Source organism: Mustela putorius, unplaced genomic scaffold, assembly GCF_011764305.1.
Source record: "Mustela putorius furo isolate JIRA1106 unplaced genomic scaffold, ASM1176430v1.1 tig00003853_pilon_pilon_pilon, whole genome shotgun sequence".
NCBI classification, from domain to species: Eukaryota; Metazoa; Chordata; class Mammalia; order Carnivora; family Mustelidae; genus Mustela; species Mustela putorius.
In genome coordinates, this window is record NW_025422005.1 from 13,113,030 (window position 1) to 13,139,273 (window position 26,244).

At 56.7% G+C, this 26,244-nt stretch overlaps 1 protein-coding gene across 1 annotated transcript; it reads left to right on the plus strand.

The window, feature by feature from the left end:
- Positions 1 to 899: 899 nt before the first annotated feature.
- On the plus strand, positions 900 to 24,860 carry LOC123387385 (putative uncharacterized protein DDB_G0286901). The gene is made up of 6 exons (XM_045064935.1): positions 900 to 1,348; positions 1,390 to 1,628; positions 17,349 to 17,416; positions 20,992 to 21,144; positions 21,723 to 22,059; positions 24,823 to 24,860. The coding sequence occupies exons 1-6, from the start codon at positions 900 to 902 to the stop codon at positions 24,858 to 24,860; spliced, it is 1,284 nt and encodes a 427-aa protein (XP_044920870.1).
- The last annotated feature ends 1,384 nt before the right edge of the window (positions 24,861 to 26,244 follow it).

The following is a 26,244-nucleotide window of genomic DNA, read 5'->3' on the forward strand; positions in this document are numbered from 1 at the left end:
ATCACTGACATGCTGTGCAACAGGCCATGTCCCTCTCAGGGCCTCACTCTTCTGTCCACATCCCAAGAGGGCTGGCCGAGCTGGTGTTACCCCACAGTGTTCACCGAGCACCCTCCTCCACCCGGGAGCTAAGGGTCTGTGGGGAGGGCAGGCATCAAAGAATTCCAGTAAGAGCAGTGGGACCAGGGAGGGAACAGACCTGAGGGGAAGGTCCAGGTACCGTGGCTGGGAATGGCAGGGGGCAGGGCCCCCCTGGGGAACCGGGGTAGGCTTCCCTGAATGAGCTGGGACTGGCCTGGTGGCCCAAAGGAGGGAGCGGTGCGGTGGGACAGAGCATGACTCCTTCGAGGGCGCTGTGAGGGAGGGACAGCTGCTCTGTGGTAAGGATCAAAGGCTCCTGGGGCTGCCATGGGGCTGGTCCATCCCTGTAGGCGGTAACAGGGATTTTGATCGTTATCTTTAAACCAACCAGCAGCCATTGATGGTAAAGACAGGATAAGGTCTGCATTTTTGAAAAGTTCCCACCCAGAACCCACATGGATAAAGCAGACAAAAGAGGTGCTGCTGTGCCCGAGCCTGGTACCCCTCTCCTTCCCAGAAATGCCACTTGGGGTTCCCAGAGAACCCCAAGGCTCTGAGGAACCCAGTTTGGGAACAACCAGGCTGGACAACCTCTTGGTGCCCTTTCAGCACTACCATTCTAGGCTCTGTGAGGATTTTAAGACACCCCTAAGCAGCAACCTGCCCACAGGCAAGGCTTTGGCCAAACCCCCACCCCACCCCACTCTCCCAGGAAGGCAGCTCATCAGCCCTCCAGCCAATGACCTCTAGCAACAGTCTCAGGAAGAGGTGGGAGAAGTGAGGGCGGGCGGTACCAAGTCAGGGTTGCGCCTTCAACTATGGGGTGGTCCTTTACCAGTGCTCCCGTTAGCGATGTTTCCACCAACACCAACACCAGGGACGATGTTAGGACCAACACCAGTACTCCCATTAGCAATGTCTTCACCAACACCGCCACCGGCAGTCATTGTTTCAGCCATTCTATTGTCCAGACCAACAGCACCAAAGCCAGTAACAATGTTAACATCACCATCATCAACATCCACACCAACACCCCAAGTACCAATGTTAATACCAACACTGATACCAGTAATCATGTTAACACCATCAGCATCAACACCATCAGTAACAATGTTAATACGAACACCAACACAGATACAAAGTCCAACACTATCACCAGTAATCACGTTAGCACCACCATCTTCAACCTCAATACCACCACCACCCGTAACCATGTTAACACTAACACCGACATAATGGCAACACCACCACCACTACCCGTAATCACGTTAGCACTGCCGTCATCAACCTCAATGCCAACACGATCAGGAACAACGTTAACGCCAACACCGACAACAATATTGGTAATCGTTTTAGCACCAGTGTCAACACCAGCCTCACCAGCAACAATGTTCACACCACCAATAACACCAATACCACTAACAATATTGTCATCATCGACACCACTAACTCCACCAGCAATAATGTTAGCATCGCCGCTCACAACACCACCACCACCAGAAGTAATATTAGCACCAACAACACCAACATTAACGTCATGACCCCTGGTAATGACCCAAAGCACAATCTCATCACCAGCACCAGTCACTTTCACACCACCAATACTAACAATACGATCCCTAACAACAACACTAATCACAGTGTTAACAGCAACACCATCCCGTCTACACCATCAGTATCAACACCACCCATTCCGACACCAGTAACAAGAGCCTCGTCACTATCGACACTGCCCCTGTCACACCAGTAACACCATCTCCAACGCCCTATCACCATCACCAACAACAGCAAAAACTACTCCAACTACAGCCACTCCGACTACATCTGCCCACCACCACTATCTTCTACGCTAATAGAAAACCCAACAGTACCATTAACATCGACAGCACAAACCCCCACCAACACTCCCCAACCAGCGGCACTCCAGCTTTGTGCCAGATACGGTGCCAGGCGCTCTGCTCCCATGATTTCAGTGAAGGCTCATCCCAGCTCCATACAGAACCCATAGTAACACCTCTGCTTTAACAAAGAAGACGGAGGCTCCAAAAGCTTATCCTCAGTGTGTTAGAGCAAGGATGCCAGCTCCCAACTCCCAGTCCAGTGCTCTCCCCACTGTATCCTTGTCCATCTCCTTGACCCTGAGCCTGCTCTTGGCGTTCTGTGAGGTTGGCTGGAAATCTCTCCTCCCTGGCACTTATTGGCTGCAAGGACTTAGGTGAGTTTCTATGTATCTCAGGGACTTTCCTTCCTCACCTGTCAAAAGGGGACAGGAAATCACTATGTTTCAGATTGGTAGACAGACTCCCAAGATAGAGCAAGCCATCAGGCAGGGCACCCAGCACTCAGAAGTCACGGCAGGGGTAGCAGCTGTTACTGTTATTAGGGTTGGCAAGGAAAAAACGGATGTTCTCATTCTGCAGATCGGGGCCCAAAGTTGTCCTGTGCTGTTGGTAGCAACAATTGTAATAATAACCCCTGGTGCTCGGCGCATTGCCAGGCTGTGTCCTAAGTGTGGCGCATCAGGAAATCAGGGTTCAGGAATGTTCGTGAATTAACGAGGAGGAAGTGGCAGAGGTGGGATTTGAACCCAGGCCGTCAGTCTGGGATCTGTGCTCCTGATCACTATCTATATCCCCTCCAGAAATGTAAGGACCAGCTAAAGTACCTACTGTGTGCTGGTGCTTCCCACAGCATCCCCGATCTTCACAACCCTGCAGAGCAGATAATACTGACCCTGAGATGAACTTGAACTTGGGCTCCCCACTTTGGCTGAAACCAAAGTGAGGCTCTCGTGGAGCCTCAGGCTCCCTGCCTCCCTGTCTCCCAGGCTGTGATACCCCAGCTAACCAGGAAGGGGTGGCAGATTCCAAGCCTGCCCTCTCGGCTTCCAGGGCTCCAAGAGGCCCCCCCCCATAAGACTGATGGCCCCCCGGGAACCTGGGAGGGGGCCAGGCCTGTTGGGTTCTTGGCATCCCCACGAGCAGCTGCCCGGGCAGAAAGGTTTCATCTTTCCAGACTGAATGGGGGACTCCTGCCCCCCTCCCAAGTTCTCGTTCCCAGCAAAAGACCTTGGCAAGACCCCTGATCCTCTCTCCTTCCCTGGGACGGATGGCTTCCAGCTGCCTGCCGCCCTGGCCTGGGAAAATTCCTAGGAGCTCTGCAGGTCCCAGGACCTCTGAAACCTGAGTGGTCCCTGCAGAACCCCAGGCCTCCCACACACCCCCCCAGGGCTCCCTCAGGCACCAGTGTCCTTCAGTGCCCACCCCACCCCCCGGTTTTCCCACCAAGTCCCCAGGGAGAGCAATCACAGAAAGGGGGACCTTACAACCTGGGAGGGGCGTAAGCAGAGGAAAATTTCCATCATTGATCACCCGGTGAACGCCAGCTAGTGTGGGTCCTCTTACACGTGGGGAGTCACGGGCCCCCACACCCTTGGAAGCTGGCATCTTACAAACAGGGAAGCAGGCCCGGGGGCATCAGATGCTCGTTCCCAACGCTGATGAACAGCACAGCTGTGGAGTCGCCTGGGTCGCTCTGAGGTCCTCTCTGCCTTGCCTGTCCATCGACCTCACTGCAACGGTGGGGAAACTGAGGCCAGAGCAGAGGCGGCTTGCTAGAGGGACACTGCCCGGAACAGCAAGGTTGGGCGTGCACCCAGGTGTGTCTGCCCCTGGAGATGGCTCTCAGTCCGCTCCCCCTCCCTGCCTTCAAGTCAGGATGCATTTCTGGCTTCACCTATGCTGCCAAAGGCTCTGGCCCACTGGTCAACCTCAACTCCTCCCCCATGCGGATGGCAGAGAGGTCCCTGGTGGAATGCAGGTCTGGTTCAGGACCCGCAGTGACTCCCATCGCCTTCAAGACTAGTCTGAGTGCACGGCCCTGCCTCTGTGATCGCAGCCGCATCCCCGTCCCCTGCGAGATGCTCCCTCCCAACATCACTACGTTCCCCAGACATGACTCCCCGCTGTGCTTTGGGACACCGCTCCTTCAGCCTGGCTCGCTCTTGCCCTCACTGCCTGGGCTCAACACAGCACTGTGACCGCCCCCCCCCCCGCCTTGCCTGCCTCCCCTACCAGGCCCAGGCTGGCTCTGTCCCTCTCTGGGGACACTCTGTGGGACCTGCCACCTCTCCTGCGAGCAAGGCACAGCAGCCAGAAAGCCTGGGCCTCAGATAGACCCTCACTCTTATCGTAGCCTCATCACCCCCCGGGCGGCATCGGTGGTTCTCCAGGTCTGCAGTGATGCCAGGGGTCCCCCCAGCTCCTTCCCCCATCACCGCCTCCACGAGGGACTAGAACGACCAGCTTAGGAAGAGTGAGAGCAACAGGTGCTGGACACCCCCCCTCGGCGGGGGCCTTTCCCACACACGGCCGCCAGCTGGGGAAGATGGATGGGGCCCTCCCCGGCCAGGGCCTAGGAACAGAGGGCTCATGTCACGGGAGGCTTCACGTCCTCGGCTGGAAAGGGCCATAAAACGTTCCAGAGCCAGACATGGGATTCAAGCCATTTTTCCAAGTCATGGGAGATGGGTTGGTTGTTGGAGATTTTTTTCTTTTCTTTTGAAGGAAAAGAAGAAAAAGAGAATAGGAGGGAAGATTTTCCGTAGCACTGTCCTCAACTCCAGCTGCCTGTCGCAGGCATGGCCAGGAGACACGAGCCAGCTCCACGGTGGCTTCCCGCTCTGGCTTCGTCGGCAACCTGCCCTCCGTGTCCCCCCGGCCCGTCGAGCTCAGGCCGGGCTGCGGCTCTCCCCGTCCTCGCTCTGCCAGGTGGATGGATGGGCCGCAGACCTTTCAGAGAGGCCCCTCCAGCTCTCCTTCCTGCCAGCCCGGGGTTCTCACAAGCAGAGGCGGGGGTCCCCCGGGGTTTCTGAGCACCCTGGTCAAGAGCAGAGAAATGGGACAGAGTGGGCTTCTTCCCTGACACCCCCCTCCCCACCCCTGTGTGTGACTTAATGGGACACTCAATTCAATATTAAGTAAAGGCAGGACCTCTCTCTGGGACTCTGGGACTCCTCTGGGACTCACTGTTCCCTGCTGAGACATGGGTATGCATGTTCTTTCCATCGCGGAGACAAGGACTGCCGTGTGCTGACTACATGGCAGACACAAGCTCCCCCCGGAGCTGACCTTCCAGTGGGAGGGACCAGCACAGATAGAGTCACCAGAGATCACGGCACTGAGGGCCAGGAAGGCTGGCAGCTGGCCGTGACGAGGGAGTCAGGAAACTCGGGCGCTGCGGTGGTTGGAGGGGAGGGGCCTCTCTCTCGTGTTTAAACTGAGACCCAAAGCGTGAGGAGGAGCCAGCCCGGGAAATGAGGGAGATGTAGCCCAATTTCCTCTGCTTACAGATCGGGAAACTGAGGCCCAGAGAGCTCAACCAGCCAATTAGCAGCCGAGTTGGGACGAGGCACCAGATGGCTTGACACCTGTCGAGGGCTTGGGCGCTCGTCCTGCCCAGGAGTCCAGGACAGAGACAGAGGCGGTGTCTCCAAGCTGGAGGCACAGCCCAGGGAAGGGGCAGGGGAGGTGACAGGGATCTGGAACTGCAGAGGGGTGGGGGCTGGGCTCCACCTGCTGGGCACAGAGCCCCTCCCCGAGCCAGCCCGAGCCTCCCCAAGGCCCGCCTGCCCGCCCCACTGACTGGGCTTCAGAAAATTGATTTTCTAACAGCCATCCATCAACCCAGCACACCCAGCTGTTGCTGTGACACCCGCGTCCCCAGAGCCTCGGCCACCTGAGGAAACCATTCCTGGAGCTGCCGTCTCCTCAGAACGACCTCTCTGATTCCAAGAGCTGGTAACTGGACACCAGAAAACGCCTCCCTTGCCACCCTTCCCCCACCCCCCCCAGCACCCCTGAGAGGGACCTTTAGGGTCGTCTAGCTTCCCCTTTCCCAAGATGCTTCTCTCATCTGACAACCATGGGTCTGCTTGAATGCCCCTGAGCAACGGGGTGCTCAGCCCCTCCTGGGGTGGCCCTGGTGATGACCCGGGCTCCATGAGACAATGAGGCAAGTTCATATCATCCTTGTTCCAGAAATGACAATATTGGGCTCCGAGGCGACCTGGCCAAGTTTCCGCTCAAGGACCGGCTTGCCCCAAAGCTGGCAGTGTCAGTCCTGCTGCACCAGATCCTCCTTGTGGTGTCAACAAGCTCCTTCACCCACCAAAGTTTCTCCCACTAGCCATGGCCATCCCGACCACACCTGGCAGCTTCCCCCTGAACTTGAGTCTGTTCTCTTTGGCACTGACAGCAATCCAGCCCCCAGGACGGCCCATTTCCAACAAGAGGAGAAAGGGAGAGGGGAAGAGAGGTCAGTCCAAGGGTCTGCAGCAAAGAACTAGAGCTCCAACTTGATTCGACAGCCATTTGCTGAGTGACTGGGGTCATGGAAACATCTGTCTGGGCTTCAGTTTCCCTGTCTGTAAAATGCAAACACCAATTCCTAGGAGAGGTAAGTCTCTTATTGTGGATCAACTATTTCCAGCGGAGAGGACCCAGTGACAAAGACAGAGGGACCCAAGGCCAGGAATCACATTTCACCCATGTTGAAGGCTCTAGGACGACCCCTAGGAAGATAAGCAGGGTGCTGTTAAGATTCCAGGGTTGGAGCTGAGGAGTCAAGCCCAGAGAGGGGAGGCAACCTACCTGAGGTCACACAGCCACAATGGGTAGACCTTGAGCCAAAGCCTACGTTTCCCAAGTGTTAGGCCAGAAGCATACTCTGAACCCTCCTGCAGGTCCCTGCGAGCAGAGAAGACCCCAGAACACAGGGCCTTGTGGGACAGATGAGCTGGGCCCACAGCTGGTAGGAACAGGGTCACAAGGAGTTAAGGCCCTGCCGGGTCTGCCTTGATCCTCCTAAGCAGGCAGGAGGAATGGGGGCTTGGGTTTCATGCCACCCCCCACCCCTGCCTGGCTATAAAATACGATCGTGTCTCACTGCTGATTGATGGTCTGGGGAGAACTTTGGGGAGGTGCGCTGGGGTGAGATCAGATTTTCAAGGGCTCAGCCACTGATATTCTATCCGAGGCCTCTGGATCCCACCACGGGCCCGTCTCCATGGACCCTGTGAGCCCCGGAGGAGGCTGGGTGGTGGAAAGGCAAGACAGATTGCCTCAAAGCATAGGGTTCCTGGGCCTGGCACCTGCCCTGAGAATGGCCCTCAGAGTCCCCTCCAGTACTCCCGGGAGCCTTGGCCTGGGCGGCCGCTCGCCCATTCATTCATTCATCTCCTGACTATCTACTAGATGCCGCAGAAGTGAACAGAATGAGACACAGTCCCCGGCCCCATGGATCTTTCAATCCAGGAGACCCACGAAAGAACAAGTCTAGAATTTCGTTCCCACCCATGGTGTCCAGGACTCACAACCAGGTCGAGGGTTAAGTGCTGCCTGGGGCTGGGGCTGTCCCTCCAGGCTGACCTGGGCTTGAACCCCAGCTCTGCCACATATGACCCACCCTTCCGTGCCTCATCTGTCCAGCAGCCTGAGAACAGTGTTTCCCGTGTGGAGGTCCAGTGTGGAAGAACAGAGGTCGTGAACATAGAGCTCTCAGCATGGGGCATGGCATTGAGGAAGCCTGTTATGATCTCAGATCCTGGAAGAAGGCCTGGCATTCTGTGTGAGTGAGGGAAGCAGGTGTGCTACCCTCCCTTTTCCACGGGATAGTTCATCCAACTCCCACCGTGGTGCTGTGATGTGGGGAAACTGAGGCTCAGGCAGCAGCATTCCTGCCCTCCGGCGAGCCTCCCCTGGAGACTTACCACTTTTATCATCACTGACCTCCCAGCCTGACAAAGAGGGTCGGCAGCCACAGGACCTTTGCTGGAGGTGCAGCTCAGGGAGAAACAGTCTTCACAGACCAGTGCGGTTCCTCTTTTCACCCCCCGCCCCCCGCCGTCAGCCACAGACGTGCGGAATCCCGCCTGGGAACACCTGGGAGCTGGCCCCGCTCAGCAGAGAGGCCGGGTCAGGTCAGCCTCCAAGGAACCGAGCTGGGAGAGAGCTCTTTAGACACAAACCAGACTCCACCGAAGGCCCTTCAGGGCCCACCACTGCTCTCCAAAGCTCCCAAGGGCCCCAATGGGTGCCAGCTCCCATGGGAAGACACCCTGCCAGGCCCTTCTGACCAGAGCCCAGGCCACGCCCCCTTCGGTGTCCATCACTCTCAGGTTCTGCCCCCAATAAAGGTCATGTGACTGCACAGGTGTTAAAAATGCAGGCTTGAGTGCCAGGCTACCCAAATTCAAATCCCACCATCCTCTAACAGCCACATGTCCCTTCTCTAAGGCTCAGTTTCCCCCTCTGTTAAGTGGGGATGACAGTGTTGAGAGAGTGCAGACTATTGATTTCCCGTCTATCTTGGCACATAGTAGGTGCTCAGTTAACATCTGAGCAGTGCTGACTTCCAAGGCCCCATCTGATCCCACAAACAGACTCTGAATGGACAAGAACCCCCAGCTGGCAGCTGGCCCTCAACCCTGCCCCAATCTCCCCGCTTCTCATCACCCCCAAACCCCTGGCCCAGGGAACCCTAATGCACCCAGCGGCAAGTGCCCCAACCCAGCGCCCGCCTGGCACAAGGGGCTGGGGATTCTGTGGGCCGGGAGAAACCCATGCCCCGAGGCCCAGAGGAATGTCAACAGCAGATTAGACCTCATGCTATTCCCAGGACCAGAGCTCTCCCTCACCTTCTGCTCCAGGCCCCACCTCCAAAGCCAGGAAAGCCAGGACTGTTGATAGAGCTCATTCCGTCCTGTCCCAGAGGCTCAGAGAGGGCAAGGGGCTGGCCCAGGGTCGCACAGCAGCCCAGGCCAGATCCCTGGCTGTCATCTCCCAGGCCTCGCTGCTTCCGGAAACTTGTGCTGCCTGTGAGCTTGACCAGGTCAACAAAGCTGTTGTCCCTCCTTCACTTGTCGGTTAACACTCACCACCTCCAACACCCAGGACTGACCCATCCCCCAACCCTCCCCACTCCACTCCCCGAAGCTCCCAACCCAACTCCCAGCAGGTCCTCCCAAATCGCTTCAGCCTGAGGCTCTACAGAGGGTTTGCAAACTGGTGGGCTTGGGCCTACGGCGATTTTATTCGGAGAGGAGGGGGCTGTTCACCCCATCGCTGTGGAAGATTTCACGTTAAAACCCGTATTTCTAGGGGCGCCTGGGTGGCTCAGTGGCTTAAGCCTTTGCCTTCGGTTCAGGTCATGATCTCAGGGTCCTGGATAGAGTCCCACATCAGGCTCTCTGCTCAGCAGGGAGCGCACTCCCCACCCCCTGCCTGCCTCTCTGCCTACTTGTGATCCCTTTCTGTCAAATAAATAAATAAAATCTTAAAAAAAAAAAAAAAAAAAAAAAAACAACCACGTATTTTTAGGCTCTGTTGAGAACAGTGTTGCAGCAGTCTCCTTCCCCACGTCCCCCTAACAGGCTCAGTCCAGCCTCCCTGGGCAATTCAGTTTGCAAACCCTGAAGATGGGGTTTCCCCTAGGGTGGGGAAGGGTTTGGCGGAACACAGGGACGAGTGTTTACTGAGTGTTCCCGCTGTGCTGACGGGGCCCCGTTCTGGGTGCATCACAGACATGAACACTCCGGTCCGCTCCACGACGGGAGCTCCCGCGAGCCTGCCCGGGGAAGAATCCACACTCAGCCGGACGTCAGGCTTACGGAAGGTCGCAGTCCCGATCATGGACTTGGACCTCAAGCCCAGGTCCGGCAACCCCCCAAAACCCGGAGCTCCTGCCACTTTGCCTTCAAAGTAGACGGGCCCCGGCTTCCTGGACCTGCGAACTCGAGTCTCAAAATGCAAAACCCTCCAACTCACACCATTTTCATATTGGATTCTCCTGTCCTCCCTAGTCCCTCCAAGCCGCTCAGGGAAACTCCCTCCCCACCCCGGGCATCCGGTCCTCTGGACCCATGGGCTGGAAAGTTTCTGAGGTTCGACTTCAACCCCCCACTTCCCTTTGTCACCCCACACTGCCGTCATGATGCTAAAATAAATAACGAGGGGCTGGTCCAGGCCACTCTCCTTCCTCATCTCTCTCCCTCCTTCCCACTGCCCTGCGTGCCCCAGGAAAAACAAGCCACTTTTTTTTTTTTTTTAAGAATTTTTATTTATTCATCAGACATAGAGAGAGAGCACAAGCGGGGTGGGGGGTGGCAGGGAGAGGCAGAGGGACAAGCAGGCTCCCCGCTGAGCAAGGATCCCGACGTGGGGCTCCATCCCGGGACCCTGGGATCATGACCTGAGCCAAAAGCAGATGCTTAGCCAACTGAGCCACCCAGGCGCCCCCAACCCACTCTCTGATCCCATGACCAGCCCTCCTCCCTGCCTCCCGGCCTGAGCTCCCTGGACCCCCACCAAGAAGTCCCCATCCCCAGGGCCACATCTGAACTGACGTTTAGACTCAGCTCCATTGTGGCCCCCCAACACCAGGCACACTTGACCTCTGCGCTCTCACCGGCAAAGCATTCAGAGTCAGGCAGACCTGGGTTGGAACCCAGCTCTACCGCTCACCTGCAGGGCACAGTTGGGAGAGTCATTCTCCTCTGCACACTTTACCTTCCCCATCTATAGCACAGAAGCCAAGAGCCCCGCCTTGCTGGGACTGGGGGAGGTTTTATCTCACCCTCCACCTAACAACTATTGATTCCCTGAGGATTCCAGATACAAACGTCTGCAGAGCACCCACCACACAGTAGGAGGTCAACGACGCTGCCTCGCCTGCATTTTTCTACCTCTCTTATCAGGCTCTACATTTCCAGCACCTGGATCTTACTTTTGCTCAATTTTTTTTTTTTCCACTTCTGGGCCCAGAGGGTCACCTGCAACATCACAGGGAGTCCACGATTTGAATATTAAGTGAAGAAGCTTGAGTCGCAACGTGCTAGGGTTTGGGCCCGAGTCTCCTTTGCCCTCTGGCTGCAGCAGTGACACGGGGAGAGGGGTCCCAGTTTGGGAGCCAGTGTCAGACAGCAGATGCTCTGAATGGGAGGAAACATACTCCGTCTGAACTCACAACAGCCTGAGTCATGGCACGTAGTAGGTTGGCGCTTACATAGTGAGCACCTACTATGTGCTGGGTTTGTCCTAGGAAGTGGGGTCACAGCAGTAAACAAAACAGATGAAGTCCCCGCTCTCAGAACATCTCCATTTTAGCACGGAGAGACAGATCTCAAAGTCAGGAACAAAAGAAATTAGCGAGATGATTTCAGATGCTGGAAAGTGCTAGGGAGAAGGTCAAGCCCGGTGATGCCACCGCCAACCAGCTTTAGCCAGAGCAGTGAGCAAGTCAGTGAAACGGGCAAGAAGACAGCCATGCGTAGATGTGGGGGGAAGTGCACCAAGCAGAAGCGGGAGGCGCATGTGCAAAGGGCCTGCGGTGGGAAAAGGCTAGTGGGTTCAAGCAAGAGGAAAGATGATTGTGAGCAAAGTAGAGGGAGAGCCCTGGGAGATGAGATCAGGGCAGGGCCACAGTGGGGCCTTTGACCTTTATGGGAAACCGGGAGCTTCTTCTAGGAAGGAGTGCTTCAGCTCCTTCACTGCTCTGGGCATGACTAATTAAGTCTCTTCAGCTCTCTGAGCCTCAGTGTCCACATCTGTGGAATGGGAGCCCACACACCCTACGTGCAGTACGGTGAGGACCTGATGACATAAAGGATACAGATGGCTCCGGAGGTGGAATAAATGATAAAATCAAAAGCTACAATGTACTGCCAGTGCCATCACCCCTGTACTTAGGGGCGTGGGCACGGGGCCCCGTGCGGGGACACCCACTGCCCAGTAGAACTTCTGCCGTGAGTCAGGATGGAGGGATGGATGGGGCACAACCCAGGCTGTCCACTCCTGGCTCAGCCACTGACTTCTGTGTGAGCACAAGCTGATGGCCACCCCCTCCGGGCCTCAGTTTCCCCTTCTGTAAAGCAAGGGGACTGAGCTTGCTGACCTTTGAGGACCCTTCCAGCTATGACCCTGTTAAAGACCTGCTCTTCCTCCTTTGTGAGGCTCGGGAGTGGAGGCTCTCGAGCCTCCCTGGGCGGGCCAGCTGGCCACACCTGGGGAAGGGCTCCCTGGGGCAGGCTCCCCCGCAGGCCAGTTTCACCCCCAGCCTTCCTCTCCCACCTCCTGGCTCTGGCCCTGCCAGGGTTAATCAGCCAGCAGCATCTCCCCCCACCCCCCTTGCAGGAGAAACAGAGAAGGGGGGTCCAGGTTCCCGGGGCCTCCTTCTACCCTGCCCCCAGCACACCCTGCACAGCTGTCTCCCTGCCCCAGGATTCCCAGGCCCCCCGGGGGCCCAGGAGGAAGTGGATTGCATTCTTGAGGGCCTGTGTCAGGCTCTCGGCTTCCCACTCCCTGCCCAGAGGCCCCACCCCGGCCAGTTCGCCAGACCCCCTCCTGCGTGTCCCCCTGCCAAGGCGACTTGGTGGGCATGGGGCCAGCCAGGGCTGGGCACAACCCCTGAGCCTCAGTTTCCCCCCCTCAAGAAGGACAATCCCTCCCTCAAGAAGGACATTCAAGAGGCAAGTCCGCAGACAGGAAGTGCGGGGTACCTGGGATTAGCCACCGATACCCCTGGCAGCCTTATCCCCGGGGTGAGGTACAAACCGACTTAATCCTCACAAGAACCCTGAGGGAGGGTTTCCTCCATTGTAGAGACAAGAAAACCAAAGCACAGAGAGCGTGAGTGGATTGCCTGAGGTCACACAGCTAGCACATGGGATTCAAAGCTGGGTTTCAAACCCAGGCCTTTCTGGCCCCAAAGTCCATAGGCTTAATTATCCCTAAAGCGTCTGCTAGGTAAGGGTCAGCTCGTTTGTCCCTCATGCTTGAGTCATGGCACGTAGTAGGTTGGCGCTTACATAGTGAGCACCTACTATGCGCTGGGTTTGTCCTAGGAAGTGGGGTCACAGCAGTAAACAAAACAGATGAAGTCCCCGCTCTCAGAACATCTCCATTTTAGCAGCCTTCACCTGCTGTCCACCTTTGCAGTCTCTTCAGTGTGAGGAGCCCTGAGTAAGGTGGGAGTCACAGCCCGGCTCGCCCCTGCACTCCTGGGGCTGCCACTCTGCCTCGCCTTGCTGTGCGTTGCTGGGCAAGGCACTGCCCTCTCTGGTCATGACTCACATCTTGGACCCTAACACCAGAAGGGGGTGCTGGGATGGAGGGGCAGGCAGATGGGCTTTTCTGAGCTCCCGTGCATGCGGGGGTCCCAGAGACCTGGACAGAGCAAGGAAGGAGGCCGCTCCCCCAAGACACACCCGCAGGCACGTTTTAGACCCACAGGTAGAACAAAGCAGGAGGATGGAGTCCAGAGAAATTCTTCCTCACAAACTGACCCAACCCTGCGGGGGCACATACCAGCCCGACACCCCCTAGGCTGCCTTCTCCAAGGTCGCCCCTGCTCTGTCAAGTGAGAGTCCAAACCTACTCCGTGTGCCCATTGCACAGCTGGAGCTAAGTCAAGACCCTCGGAGTCACGGGGAACCCGGGGCCTATTTCGAGGGAAAGCGCGACCCCCAAGGTCACCCAGGGGAGCTGGGCTATGTGGCAGAGCTGGGACCAGAGCCAGGACCCCAGACTGGAGGTCAGAGTTCCTCATGGGGCACCGGGGACCTCATAGGGACACAGGGCACTATCACCCTTCACACCTGCCATGGCTCCTGTCTCTCTTGATGCTCTGCCTCTTCCTCTCCAGCACCTCTGCTCCCTGCCTCTCCGCTCCCCAGGCCCTTGGAGCATATCTGTGCTCACACCTTTCCTGGAATGCCCAGCCCCGAACCACCTCCCCTGACGTCCGGTCACCTACCATCTTGTTTTCTACCGTGCGTGTGTGTGTGTGTGTGTGTGTGTGTGTGTGGTGTGAAATTGCTCTTTTACCGGTGATTCCCGAAGATGAAAAACTGTATTTATTTTTGCACAAAACTTTGCTGACACAAAACCCACGCTGGTTGTTTAACGGACAGGTTCGCTCTCCCCCGCCACCCCTGCCCCTGCTTCACCACCGCCAGTCAGCCGCCGGCGGCAGGAAAGGCACCGGCCCCGCCCCTCCATCACCTTCACCAGAGATGCTTACCCATCATTATCCCAAGCCCTGAGGCCTTCCTCTGGTCCTCCTTCCAGACCTGTCTCCTCAGCACCTCAGCCAGACCGGACACTGTGCCGGGAGCTTTCCACACACCCTCTCATCATTTACCCCTCCTAGCGAGACAGCCTGCCCTGTGGAGGGAGCGTGCTTACCTGCTGTCCCCATTCGACAGATAAAGAAACTGAGACACTGAAGGGTTTCTTTCTTTACTTTTTTTTTTTTTTATTGCTTTTTGTTTGTTTATTCATTTGCTTTGGTTTTTTTTTTTTTTTTTTAGAGTTCACATAGGAGTGAAACCAGACTTGTCTTTCTCAGGCTGACTGGCCTCACTTGGCACCCTGCCCGCTCCGTCCCTCTGTGTTGTCCCTAACGGCAGGCTCTCCTCCTTTGCATGGCTGCATTGTATTCCACCGTCCACGTATATGTACGGATATGTGTACATATACGTATACACAGCCCTTCTTCTTACCCACCCGTCTGCTGAGGGACACCCAGCATGCTTCCCTGATGGGTTTCTTGAATTCCTAAAGTGATGGAGTCAGGAGAGGAACCCAGGCCTGTCTGACTCACTTTCTGAAATGCTTTACATCATCTCCCCAAAACCCAGCAAAACGGTTATCACTCTGCATCATCATTCTTCAAAGCCGTCCCAGAGATGTTAGCCCCAGACGGAGGAGCGGGCCTGGGCGCTGGCCTCGGGCTCCCAGCCCCGCCTGCCACCACGGCCCCTCCTTCCTCTCCCCAAAGGCTGCCCAGGAAGGAAATCTTCCACCCCAAAGGTCAGGCCTCCGTGTGAGTGACTGCCTTCAATAAGCATTCATTCAATTCAATCTGCATTTATTGAGCACCACTGGCTGAGCCAAAGGGACACAGAAGGAAACAAAAGGGGAACAGAGGCTACTCAAATGGAATGTGGGGGACAGACTTCAAATCAATCATTCCAGGAGGGACAGAGCAACAAAGAGAGGGGCTGGTTGTAAAAGGAGAGTGGAACGGAACAACCTAACCTAGCTTGGGAAATCCAAGGGAACTTCCTGGAGGAAGACCCAAATGGCAAGTGGGAGTGAGCTTAGGCAAAAAGGAGAGTGAGTATGTTGGGGCTACCAGGCAGGAGTTCTGTTGGAGGACACAGGATCTGCAAAGGCCCTGAGGTAGGAAAGACACCTCCTCTTCGAGGAACCAAAGGGAACATCAGGTGATGGTGCAAGTGGACATGGGAAGGTGGGAACAACCAGGAAATTGAGGAAGTCCTACCAGCCTCATGGAGAGCGGAGGACAGGTGGTGGTGGGGACAGGGGGCAGCTCTCTCTGGCGCTGGGAAAGGGAGTGCCCAGTCCAAGAAGATAGGGTCCAGGCAAGACAGCGTGAGGCCCAGAGCAAGCAGCCGGAAGGGCCGATAGGGCGGAGGATGGCGCTTGGCGATTATGGATGGCGCTTGGCGATTATGCAGGGTGAATCAATTGCACAGGCTGTTGCCTGCCTGGCACAGGGACACGAACACCGAAATGTCAGGCCTGTGATCTGAGAGCATCGCCCAGCAGCCGGCGAGGGAGTGCACGGCCCCACGGGTGCAGGCAAAGATGGGGAAATGAAAAGAAACCCCAACACCCCCTCATAGAAACGGGGCATCCCAGATGGCGCTGGCGTGGAAGGGCCAGGAGCGTGTGCTTTCCCGAGCTCTTGGGCACGCACTTAGCTCTGTTCCTGGAGACGCAGGCAGGGAGAGAGGGAGGCTGGGCTGGGGACGCAGCATGAGTCTGCAAATACATTTTAAACAGGCAAATCAGGAGCAGGGAAGAGAGCGGAAAAACTGCCAGTCGTCGACTCCCTGGGGGCACACTGCAGGGAGAGGGAGGCCGCTGGAGGGAGGGCCCGACGGGCCTGCCGCACCCCTGTCTCTGCTGCGCTGACCCGGTGCCTGCCTCCTCTCCCTTCCCGACACAGGTGTGATGTGCAGGGGGAGACGCTGCAGTTGCGAGAGGGAAGCAGCCCACGCAGGCCATCTGGGTGTCGCAGGAATCACCACCATAGCCCACGGCGAGGGCTTCAGAGCCCCGACGCCAGGCCTGGCACCATCAGGAGCCCTCTCCGGGAGCCAGCACATCTCATCCTCACACCGTCTGGCGCTCCGAGAGGCATCAACATCCCCACTGCACAGACAGGGAAACAGGTTTGCAGGGAAGCAACGTGGCCGAGCCGAGGGTGCAAGTCTATGCCCCCGGATCCACAGCGGCCAAGGAAAGACACCAGGCCTAGGAGAACCGGCTCCAGAAAAGAGCTGGAAGCCCCGGACACACAGTCCTGAGAGGAAGAAAGAGGCCAAGGGGAAGGCTTGTCCAGGATCCAGATTTCCGAGCCCAGCGGCCCTCGTCTCCTATATCCAAGACCCAGCGGGTTTTCAGGGAGCTCCTGCCTTCAGGGAGACTCTCCTTTTAGGTTTGCTGTCAGGGCTCTGCCTGCTTAGACCTTCCTGTGGGTTTCCCTGTGACCTGGGGATAAAATCCCCAGAGCTTGGTGTGGCCTGGGAGGCCCTCCCCCTCGGCCCTCCTGGGGCACTGGCTGCTCCCACTGCCCCGTTCCCAGCCCCTGGCTGCCCCCTGAGACCCCACCCTGACCCCGCCACTGTCATAATCCCAGTGCTCACCTCTGCCTGACGTGTCTCGTTCAGCTTTCTCTCTTCTCTTTGCTGTCTCTCCTGCATCCTGGAATGTCGGTTCCCGTGTGCAGGGAACACGTGTGTCCTGCTCCCTTCTATGTCTCCAGCATCCAGAATCGTGCCTGGCGCATAGTAGGTGCTCAATAAACACCTGTTGAAGAACGGAGGTGGGCCGGGCCCAACCAAGTTTCCCGCGTGAGGTCAGGGCTCAGCACACAGGGAAACTGAGGCTCCCAGAGGCTGCCCCACGGTGGAGGACAGGGGCTTGGGGCAGGCTTGCCACAGAGCTGGGATCCTTCCATGCCCCACATGCCTCCTTTCCACGCCACGTGTCACAGCCTCCTCTCCCTCATCCCCTCATCTCGACCTGCCCTCCTCACCCACCCCTGCCTCGGCCCGGACACTCCGGGGCATCACGGCCTGCCGGCCACGCTTGCTTGGGGCGGAGGTTCTCATGACGAGGTTCAGTGCCGGACCTTTGTTCCAGACCCAGCTGCACCCCTTCCTTGCCGTCTGCTTCCAGGAAGTGCCTCGGCCGCCCTGAGCCTCCATGTCCTCCCCTGGAAGAGGCGGGCTCTGGGAGGTGGGCAGGTGAGAGCAGGAGTCCAGGGCCCAGCTCGGACAGAGCGCACTTCCCCTCAACTCAGAAGGACAATATGCCAGCTCTGTCCCTGCATCCCGGCTCTACATGACTCTTCCATCCCGCCAGGTCTGGGCCAGGGTCTCGGGGCTCTGGGTCTGCCTGCCTCAGCCCCTCTCTCCCAAGAGGCTCATTTGTCCTTCCAGCCTGCCCGTCCATACCCTCAGTGTGGCTGAGACCCCGGGTCATTCCTTCCGGGCTCCTTGTCCCTCAGCCCAGCCTGGGGCTTGTGGCCCCCACACTCGCACACGTGCACTCAAGTGCATGCATGGGCAGCCGCGGACACACACGTGCACACACACAGCTGCAGAGCTGTGCCCGGGGAGACGCAATGCTGGAGTGCTCACACACACACAACACCCACTCACACGTGTGCACACGCAGACACACCCGTGTGCCCACGCCCGCACACCACACCTCTCACAGGTGCACGCACACATGGACCACAGGCGTGAACGTCCACACACGCAAGCTCATCCACAGGAATGCACACACTGGGGCCCTCCTCTGAGGCCTCCTCTCCCCCACACACCACCAGCCCAGCAGACCCTCGTGCACGTCGGTTACAGGGAAGCACACGCGTGATTCGTGAACGCATTCGGCACCACGCAGGTAGAGGTGAGCAGACGTGTGCCCTCCACGTACCCCTGCGGACGCGTGCCCACGTGTGCGTCTGCACAACCATGTTCCCCACTCAGCTGTGTGTCCCACAAGGGCCTTCCCCAGCGTGGTGATGGGCCACAGAGGGTGTGCCCAGAGTCTGGGCTGGACTCTGACGAGAGGAGACCCCAAACCCTGCCAGGCCAGACAGCCAGACTGCCTGGAGCCAGGAGCCCCAGAGACCAGCAGCTGCTGTGAGGCCTTCCTTTGCCCAGGACTGGGGTCAACAGCACCATCTGCTGTCGGTTTCCGGAACTGTCCTTCAGGGGGCCTCAGGGGGGCCGGCCCTCAGCTGGCTTTCCGGAAGGACCTGGGTCAGGGTCACGATCCTGAGAACAAGCTGGGGTTGAGGGGACATCCCGATACCAAGGTCTAGAATAAGGCTCATCATCAGAACCTTCCGGGAAGGTTCGTACCCAAGCTGGGCACCCCTCCACTTTTATGAATGAGGAAACTGGGGCCCTAAGTCAGGGAGTCACGAGATCACTGGTTATCCTGGGAAGAAAGGCACGGCACTGTCTTTCTTTTCTTTTTTTTTTTTATTTTACAGAGAGAGAGAGAGAGGGAACACAAGAGGTAGAGGGAGAAGCAGGCTTCCTGACGAGTAGGGACCCAATGTGGGGCTCGATCCCATGACCCTGGGATCATGACCTGAGCTGAAGGCAGACGTTTAATGCCTGAGCCACCCGGGCGCCCCTAGACAATTTCACCAATGGAGTGCTTTCTCAAATTCCTCATTTTGTCTCCCATCTTAAGACTGGGTTCAACCGACTCCTTTGGGGGAGCCATGTGATGAAGCCAGCAGGCTGCGGTGAGGCAGCGGGGGACACACTGGGCCCTGCCCTCGCCAGGAAGGCCGACGGTGGTCTCACCCAAATGGTGCACACACACTTGACCCCTGTGAAAGGAGCCGCTGAGGTGGGGGGCCTGGGCAGGAAACCGCGGAGGGACGAGAGATGTGAAGAAGACCAGGCCACGGTCCCATGGCCCAGGACCCTGGCCCAGTGCAGGAGGCAATGTGGTCCCCCACTTGGCGGACGGGGAGCCTGAGACTCATACGGTGGAGTCGTTCCCAAGGTCACGGCAACCAATGGCCAGCTGGGAATTGGTCCAGTTCCTCTGACTCCCGGCCTAGAGCTCTTGCTCTCCACATGACTGGTCCCCTCCTTCCTTTGGGCTCAGAATCATCCATTCCAGGGATGGGCAGCTCTTTCCGCATCCCTGGCAGCCATGGCTGCATGAGGCCCTGAGAGGGTCTGGCCAGCCTCACTCCTAGACCAGAGGGCTTTAATGAGGGCCTAGAGACACGGTGGCCTTGAGTAGGTTTCTAAGCCAAGCCCTAGGCCAACCCATATCCCTGTCCCTGGTAGCCTCCTATGAAGTGGTCAATGTCACGGACTCTCAGGGGCTCAGGGATTCTGAACATCAGTGGTTAGATCACGGTAGCTACTGGTTATCAGGGAGTGTGGGGTCATCTTCCCACATGTGCACACTTCTATCCCACTTACAGACCAGGAAAGCAAGCCATGGGAGCTGCAGGAGCCCCCCACCTGCACCAGGACTCAGGGCCAGGACCCTCGCCCCAAGTCCAAGCCCCCCTCCCCGGCCCCCTGTGCCAGACCTAGGCCAGGGCCGTGCTTGCTTCTTTGAATCCATTCAGTGGTGTGGATGCCCCACTGCCACATGGGTATGCAAACACAGAGAAGTTCATTAGCAAGTAGTTATTAAGCACCTGCTGTATACCCGGCACAGTCCCACATGCTACGGATACAGCAGAGAAGTAAACCAATGAAACTCTCTTCTACTGGGAGAAAGACATGCAAGATGAATCAGTGAAAGACATGCCCCATGGTGATACAGACCGTAGAGCAAAGCAGAGCATGGAGGCAGGATAGGGAGCACGTATATGGGGTATGGCTGTGACCTACACAGGAGGAGGCTCAGGGTGGTGCAACTGAGAAGGGACTGTTGGAGCAGGGACCCAAGGGAGGTGAAGGAACCAGCCAAGCAGACGTGACTTCCAGGCTGAGGGCCTAGCATGTGCAAAGGCCCTGAGGTGGGGGAGCATGTGTGGTTAATGTGCTCAAGAAACATCAAGGGGGCCAATGTGGCCAGAGCAGAGTGAACAGAGGGGAGAACAGGATGGAGTGAGAGCACGGGGAGCAGGTAGAGTCTTGTGGGCCCTCATCAGGACTCTGGCTTCCACCCTGAGGGGATGGGGAGCCATTCTGAGCAGGGCAAGGGCAAGATCTAACTTGGGTTTCAAAGGGCACTTTGATATTGTGTGCTTAACAGACTGTAGAGGGAATACAGGTAGAAACACAGGTAGAAGGAGACCAGTGAGGGGCCACCCCGAAATCCAGGGGAGAGACAAGATCATATTCTGAAGGTAGACACACACACACACAAACACACACACACACTCATAGGGGAAGGCATGAATGAAATCACCCTCAGCCCTAAAGGAACCAGCTATACCAAACCAGTCACTCTATCTCACATGGTCCTCATGTGATCAAACTGCACCAGGACAGAGACCCAGCCAGGCAAGCTGATGGCGAGGCCAGACGGGGTTACCAAGGGACCCCAATGTGGACTTCCTGGATCACTGTTGCCCCAGAGGCAACAGAAACAACTTAAACCTTCAGCTCTTGTCCCATCCCCTCATTACCTAAGTGGGGAAATAGGCACAGAACGGCAAAGGGATCTGCCAGTCATTCAGGGAATCAGAACCAGGACACAGTCTCCTGGCTCCTCGTCCAGTGCTCGCTCTCTCTCTCTCTGTGCTGTGAGCCCAAGGTCTGCCCCAAGGACTATGGTGACAGAGGTCAGGGTCTTGTTCAGGCCTGCCCATCCTTTTTCACAGAAGAAGATTGAGGTGAGGAGTGAAAAGGAACATAGCTTTGTCCACCAGAGTTCACCCCCATTCTATACCATCCATGGTTTTCGGCCCAGCCAGAATCTGGATGGATCTTCTAATGACCTAGATCTGACAAAGAGCGAAGTCTACTCCCTGCTGGTATAAGCAAAAACAAAGAAGTGACCTTGGACTTTGGCCCCTAAATCAAAGGCTTAATGAAGGCATTCAGCCAGAAAGAAAAGGATCAGCATTAACATAGTCTTCACTGTCACCACCACCACCACCACTGCCACCATCACCAACATCACCAGGTTAATCACTGACATCACCAATTCAACTAACCCATCACTACCACCATCACCAACATCACCAACACACCCAGCTGATCACCGTCACCAAGACCAACACAACCACCACCACCATCACCAATACAACCAGCCCATCATCATCATCACCAATACCAATAAAATCACCACCACTACTGTCACCAATATCAACATCACCAACAACCATCACCATCATCACCAACACCAATACAATCACCACCACCATTACCAACATCACCAAAACAACCAACCCATCACCATTACCATCACCACCACCAACATCAATACAACCAATACCAACACCACCAATACAACCAACCCATCACCATCCCCCAACACCAACCCCAATTACAACCACCACCACAACCGTCACCAATATCACCAGAACAATCACTGACGTCACCAATACAGCTAACCATCACCACCACTACCATCATCATCACCATCACCAATACAACCACGACCACCATCACCAACACAACCAGCTCCTCACCATCACCACACCAATACAACCACCACCACCACCAACATCACCAACACAACCAGCCCATCACCATCACTACCAATAGCACGACCACCAGCATAAACACTGTCAACACAGCCATCACTGCTACCACCACCTTCACCCCCAGCATAAACACCATCATGATAGTCATCTTCATCCTCATCACTATCCATACCTTCCCACCATCATTATTGAGTAGACCCAAGTTGGGTTGCACCATGGAGCTGAGGGAGCCCCCTGCAGGTGACATTGAACCCAGAAATCTAGCTGGAGAAGTGAGAGGGCTGAGATCCTGCCCCCGACCCCCAACCAGGGAGGGCCAGGTGGCCTGATTAGTGGGAAAGAAAATGGAGCTGGGAAAACTGGAAAAGCTTAGTGCTGGAACTGAAGAGTAGAAGAAGACAGAACCTCTCCAGTGCAGGTGTCAGGCTGACCACAAAGAGGAAGAACTGGGAGTCTGAGGTACTAGAAAGCAGGTGACAGTGGTTCAGATGGAGAGAGGAGACCAGCCCCCCCTCCCCAGAGCCTGCTCACGAGGCAGGGACTCAGAGTGAATGGCTACTCAGTTAGGGTTCAGTGGGCAGGTAAGCCTATGCCAGGGGAGCGAATACCAACCTTGAATGATCGTGGCTTTCTACTCCTATCATGGCCATAACCAGCACCATCACAATAAGTGGCCTTGTGACAGCACGGCATATCTCATTACCCTGCTGTGAAGCCCTAAGCTGGTTGCTACTGCCTATCTGTGGCCGTTCTCCCTTCTTCCCTTAATGTACTGGATGGATGCCTTTCCAGATTCTTCTCCCTAGAAGCAGAGCCTGAGATGCACATAAAAGGGCAGGTTTATTGGGCAAAGGAGTGGGGTTGTGCCCAAGGAGAGACCAGGCTACAATGCTGGCTCAACAAAGGTCTTGGCAGACCCCCACGAGGACCTCTTCACAGCAGTCCTGCATTGTACCTAGGAGACTTGGCCTTGATGTTCCTTGGTATTCCCACAGCATCTAGTCCCAGCATGCAAGCTGCTCTGTGGGGAGGCAGCTCTCCAGCCCGGAACCATTCTGGAGAGGGCTATCGGCCAGCAGCCCTCCCAGCAGCTGCAGAAAGAAGTTCTTCAGTCCTTAAGGGGAATCTGGATGACGCATTATAATGTCCACCACAGATGCCCACTAAATATTACATTCCCACCTTCCCTCGCAGCTGGGTGTACTTAGGTGAATAAACTCTAGTCAATGGCATGTGAGAGAAAATTCTGTGTGCCCCTTCTAGGTTGTGCTTGAAAGGGAATTGTCATGTACTGCCCTTCCTCCTCTCCTGCTCCCTGGCTGGGATGCAACTGTGAGGGTGGGAGCTAGAGCAGCCACTTTGGGCCCAGACAGTTGCTACATGTAGAGGGTGGCAGAGTCACCCATCAGTTCTCCACTGCACACCTCCACATTGTTACCTATAAGAGAAATAACTTCTGTTGTGTTTAAGCATTTGGGGGGGGGTGTCTCTTTGTTGTAGTCTGTTGTAGTAGCCTCCCTTACCCTGTTTAAGCAGCCACCAGGTACATCATGATAGTATGACGTGTGTTACAATGTGGCCATAAGGATGAAACAAAATCGTAAACAGATGACAGGATCAGAAAGTGTTGCCCTCCCTCATTCCTCCCCACCCTGGGGTCCGCTGTCTCCTCCGTGGTGGCTGTTGCTGTGGGGACTTTACCACGTTGCGTGTTGCCACTGCATCACTAGGAGGGCCACTCCATGGGTACCCCCACCCTGGTAACTAGAAGGATCACTGCTCCTTTCATGTAGTCACACCTAGATCCATCACCCCACAGGGACCCAGGACATCCCTGAGCCTCAGTCGTCTCATCCGCAAAGGGGGGATAAGAACCCCCCAGTGGGAGGCTATGAGATTAAACGGGATGGTGTGGGCAAGATGCTAGATGCAGCCCCGGCTCTCGGGACACACTCATTAATGGCACCCACCACTATTGTCATGGCTCCTTCCCGCCCCAGAACACTTGCGTCGATCAACATGGGAAAGCCGTCCCTCAGCATCTCGCTGGGCCTTGGAAATGTGCCTGGGGAGGCGGAGCGGGGGCCCAAAGTCCCACAGCTGGAGCCCATGCCTTTGTGTCGTGTGACACCCCCCCCGGGGGTCCCCCAGGGAGTGAGAACGGAGGTCCCCCCTCCACCACTCCGAGAATCTCTCTGACTCTTGGATGTCCCAGCCACGGCCACGGCCACCAAGAAGCCGCCCGCCCAAGCACTCCTCCTTCCTTCCAAGTCGGAGCTCGTGTGGGGAGCGCCGGGCCCCCCTCGTTGGTGCAGGGGGCAGAGGCAGAGCCGCATCTGCCGGAGCTTCAAAGGTCTTTGACACTTGTTAATGTCTTCCCGCTTCCGTGCAAGAGGGTCTGGTTCGCATTAGCACCCCGGGCCCCGCGGTGGTCGGACGCAGGGCTTGGGCTCCGTCCAGAGAGTGTCAGACTCTGCGGGGGCTCCTCTGACTACTTATCTAACACGGAACATCGAATGGTTTGATCTGCCAATTAGGCTCACCCAGAGCTGCTAACTAGAAGCAGATGGGTCTATACGTTACTGTATGGAAGCCTCGCATCTCCCTCTCCCCTGCAGTAGCCCTTCTCCGCCCGCCCACCCTGCACACACCCCCGGACAGCAGCAGGTCTGAGGGCCTCCTGGGAGGGGGGGTGGTTTCTGGGGTGGGACATCTGACCGGGGAGGGTCGGCCTCGTCAGCTGGTCCCAGAGCTGGAGGATGCTGTGGTTGCTGGACGGGGAGTGAGCCGGGATGAGAACCCACCCACGTGGCCCCCAATTCCCAGAAAGGCTACAAGCAGCTGCCGGTTCCCTCCTCCTAGGGCTTTAGGGAGCAGATCAGCCCTGACCACGGGGTTGGGCACTGACTGCAAAGAGGCAGCGGTGGTATGAATGAAGGGGACCCCCCCGTGGTCCAAACCCACCCCACAGACCACTTCTCCGGCTGCTCCTACCCACTCCAGGATCCCTCGAGGGCCCGCCTGTCACCAAGGAGCACTGACACCCCAAGTCCATGGCATGGCACCATGGGTCCAGGCCACCATCCTTGCTCAGCTGGACCTGGTGGCTGAGCCCCAAAGGGCCTCCTGCCTCCTGTCTCAGACCCATGCTCTTCAGTCGTTTCTCATAGGATAAAGTCCAAGTTCCTGACAATGATTGGAGCTAACACGTGACGCTCGCTCTGGGCCAGGCATCTTGGGTTTCCGTGGGTCGCTTGTGTGCGACTTGGGGGGTGGGCACTGTGAGCATCACCCCATTCCACAGAGGAGAAAACTACAACCCAGGGCGGGGAGGGGTGTCCAGTGAACTTCAGAGTCACGCAGCCGGACGCCCCTCCCTCCCCCTTCTGTCTCTGTCTCTCTCTGCCCCCTCTGTCTCCTTCCCTCCCCCCCTCTCTCTTTCTCTCTTTCCCCCTCATATCCCTCCACCTCTTCCAATCTCTCCCTTCATCTCCCTCCTTTTGGTGTCCCAAGTCCTCCACTGGGCACAGGGACCATCCTCTTGGGCGACACTGTATGCTCCACGCTGCAGGGGCCTAGTAGGGCTCATGACCCTAGTAGGGCTCATGAACCACTAGCTGAGTGAATGAACTAATGAGTGAGGGAATGAATGCACGAGGGAATGCCCCTTCCAGCACCCTTCCCTTGCTTGCGGACCTGGGCCACTCACCTTGACCGTGACCTCCCTGCCCTCCCGACCTATGCCTGGTTCTCCTGGCTTCTGTCCACACAATCTGTTAACAGTTCTGGCCCATTTGTTGATTCCTGTACTCAACCAGCATTTGCAGAGAGCCTTCTCGGTGCCGGGCACTTTTCTAGGTGCTCGGACTGCATCGGTGACAAAACAGACAAAATTCCTCGCCCTCAAGGAGCTTATAGTCTACTAGGCAAGGAAAACAACACACAAGCCAAAGAAGTAAAATGTATAGCGTATTAGTGGTGAGAGTTAAGGGAAAAGGCTAAGCAGGAGGAACCAGCCCCGTGACAATCTGAGGAAGAGCATTTCAAGAAGAGGGAACAGCCAGTACAAAGGTCCTGGGGCATATACGTGGCACATTTGGGGATGGTGAGGAAGCCACCGTGGCTGCAGAGGTGTGTGTGTGGGTGTGTCCATAGCAAAGTGGGAGAGGTGGCAGGGAGCCCCGTGGGTCTGATGCCAGCACAAGGACCACAGATCTTCATCTGAGACAGATGGGGAGCCTTGGCACTGGGCAAAGGAGGGATAAGAAGTGACTTAGGTTGTCAAAGGAACAGCCTGCATATTGTGGGGGCCAGGACAGAAGGGAGAGCAGCTAGGAGGCTGTTGCTGGAAGGCAGGCTTACCCTGGGATAGGGGTCTCCTCTGAAGGTAATGCCAACCGTGTTGCTGACAGGCAAGACACAGGA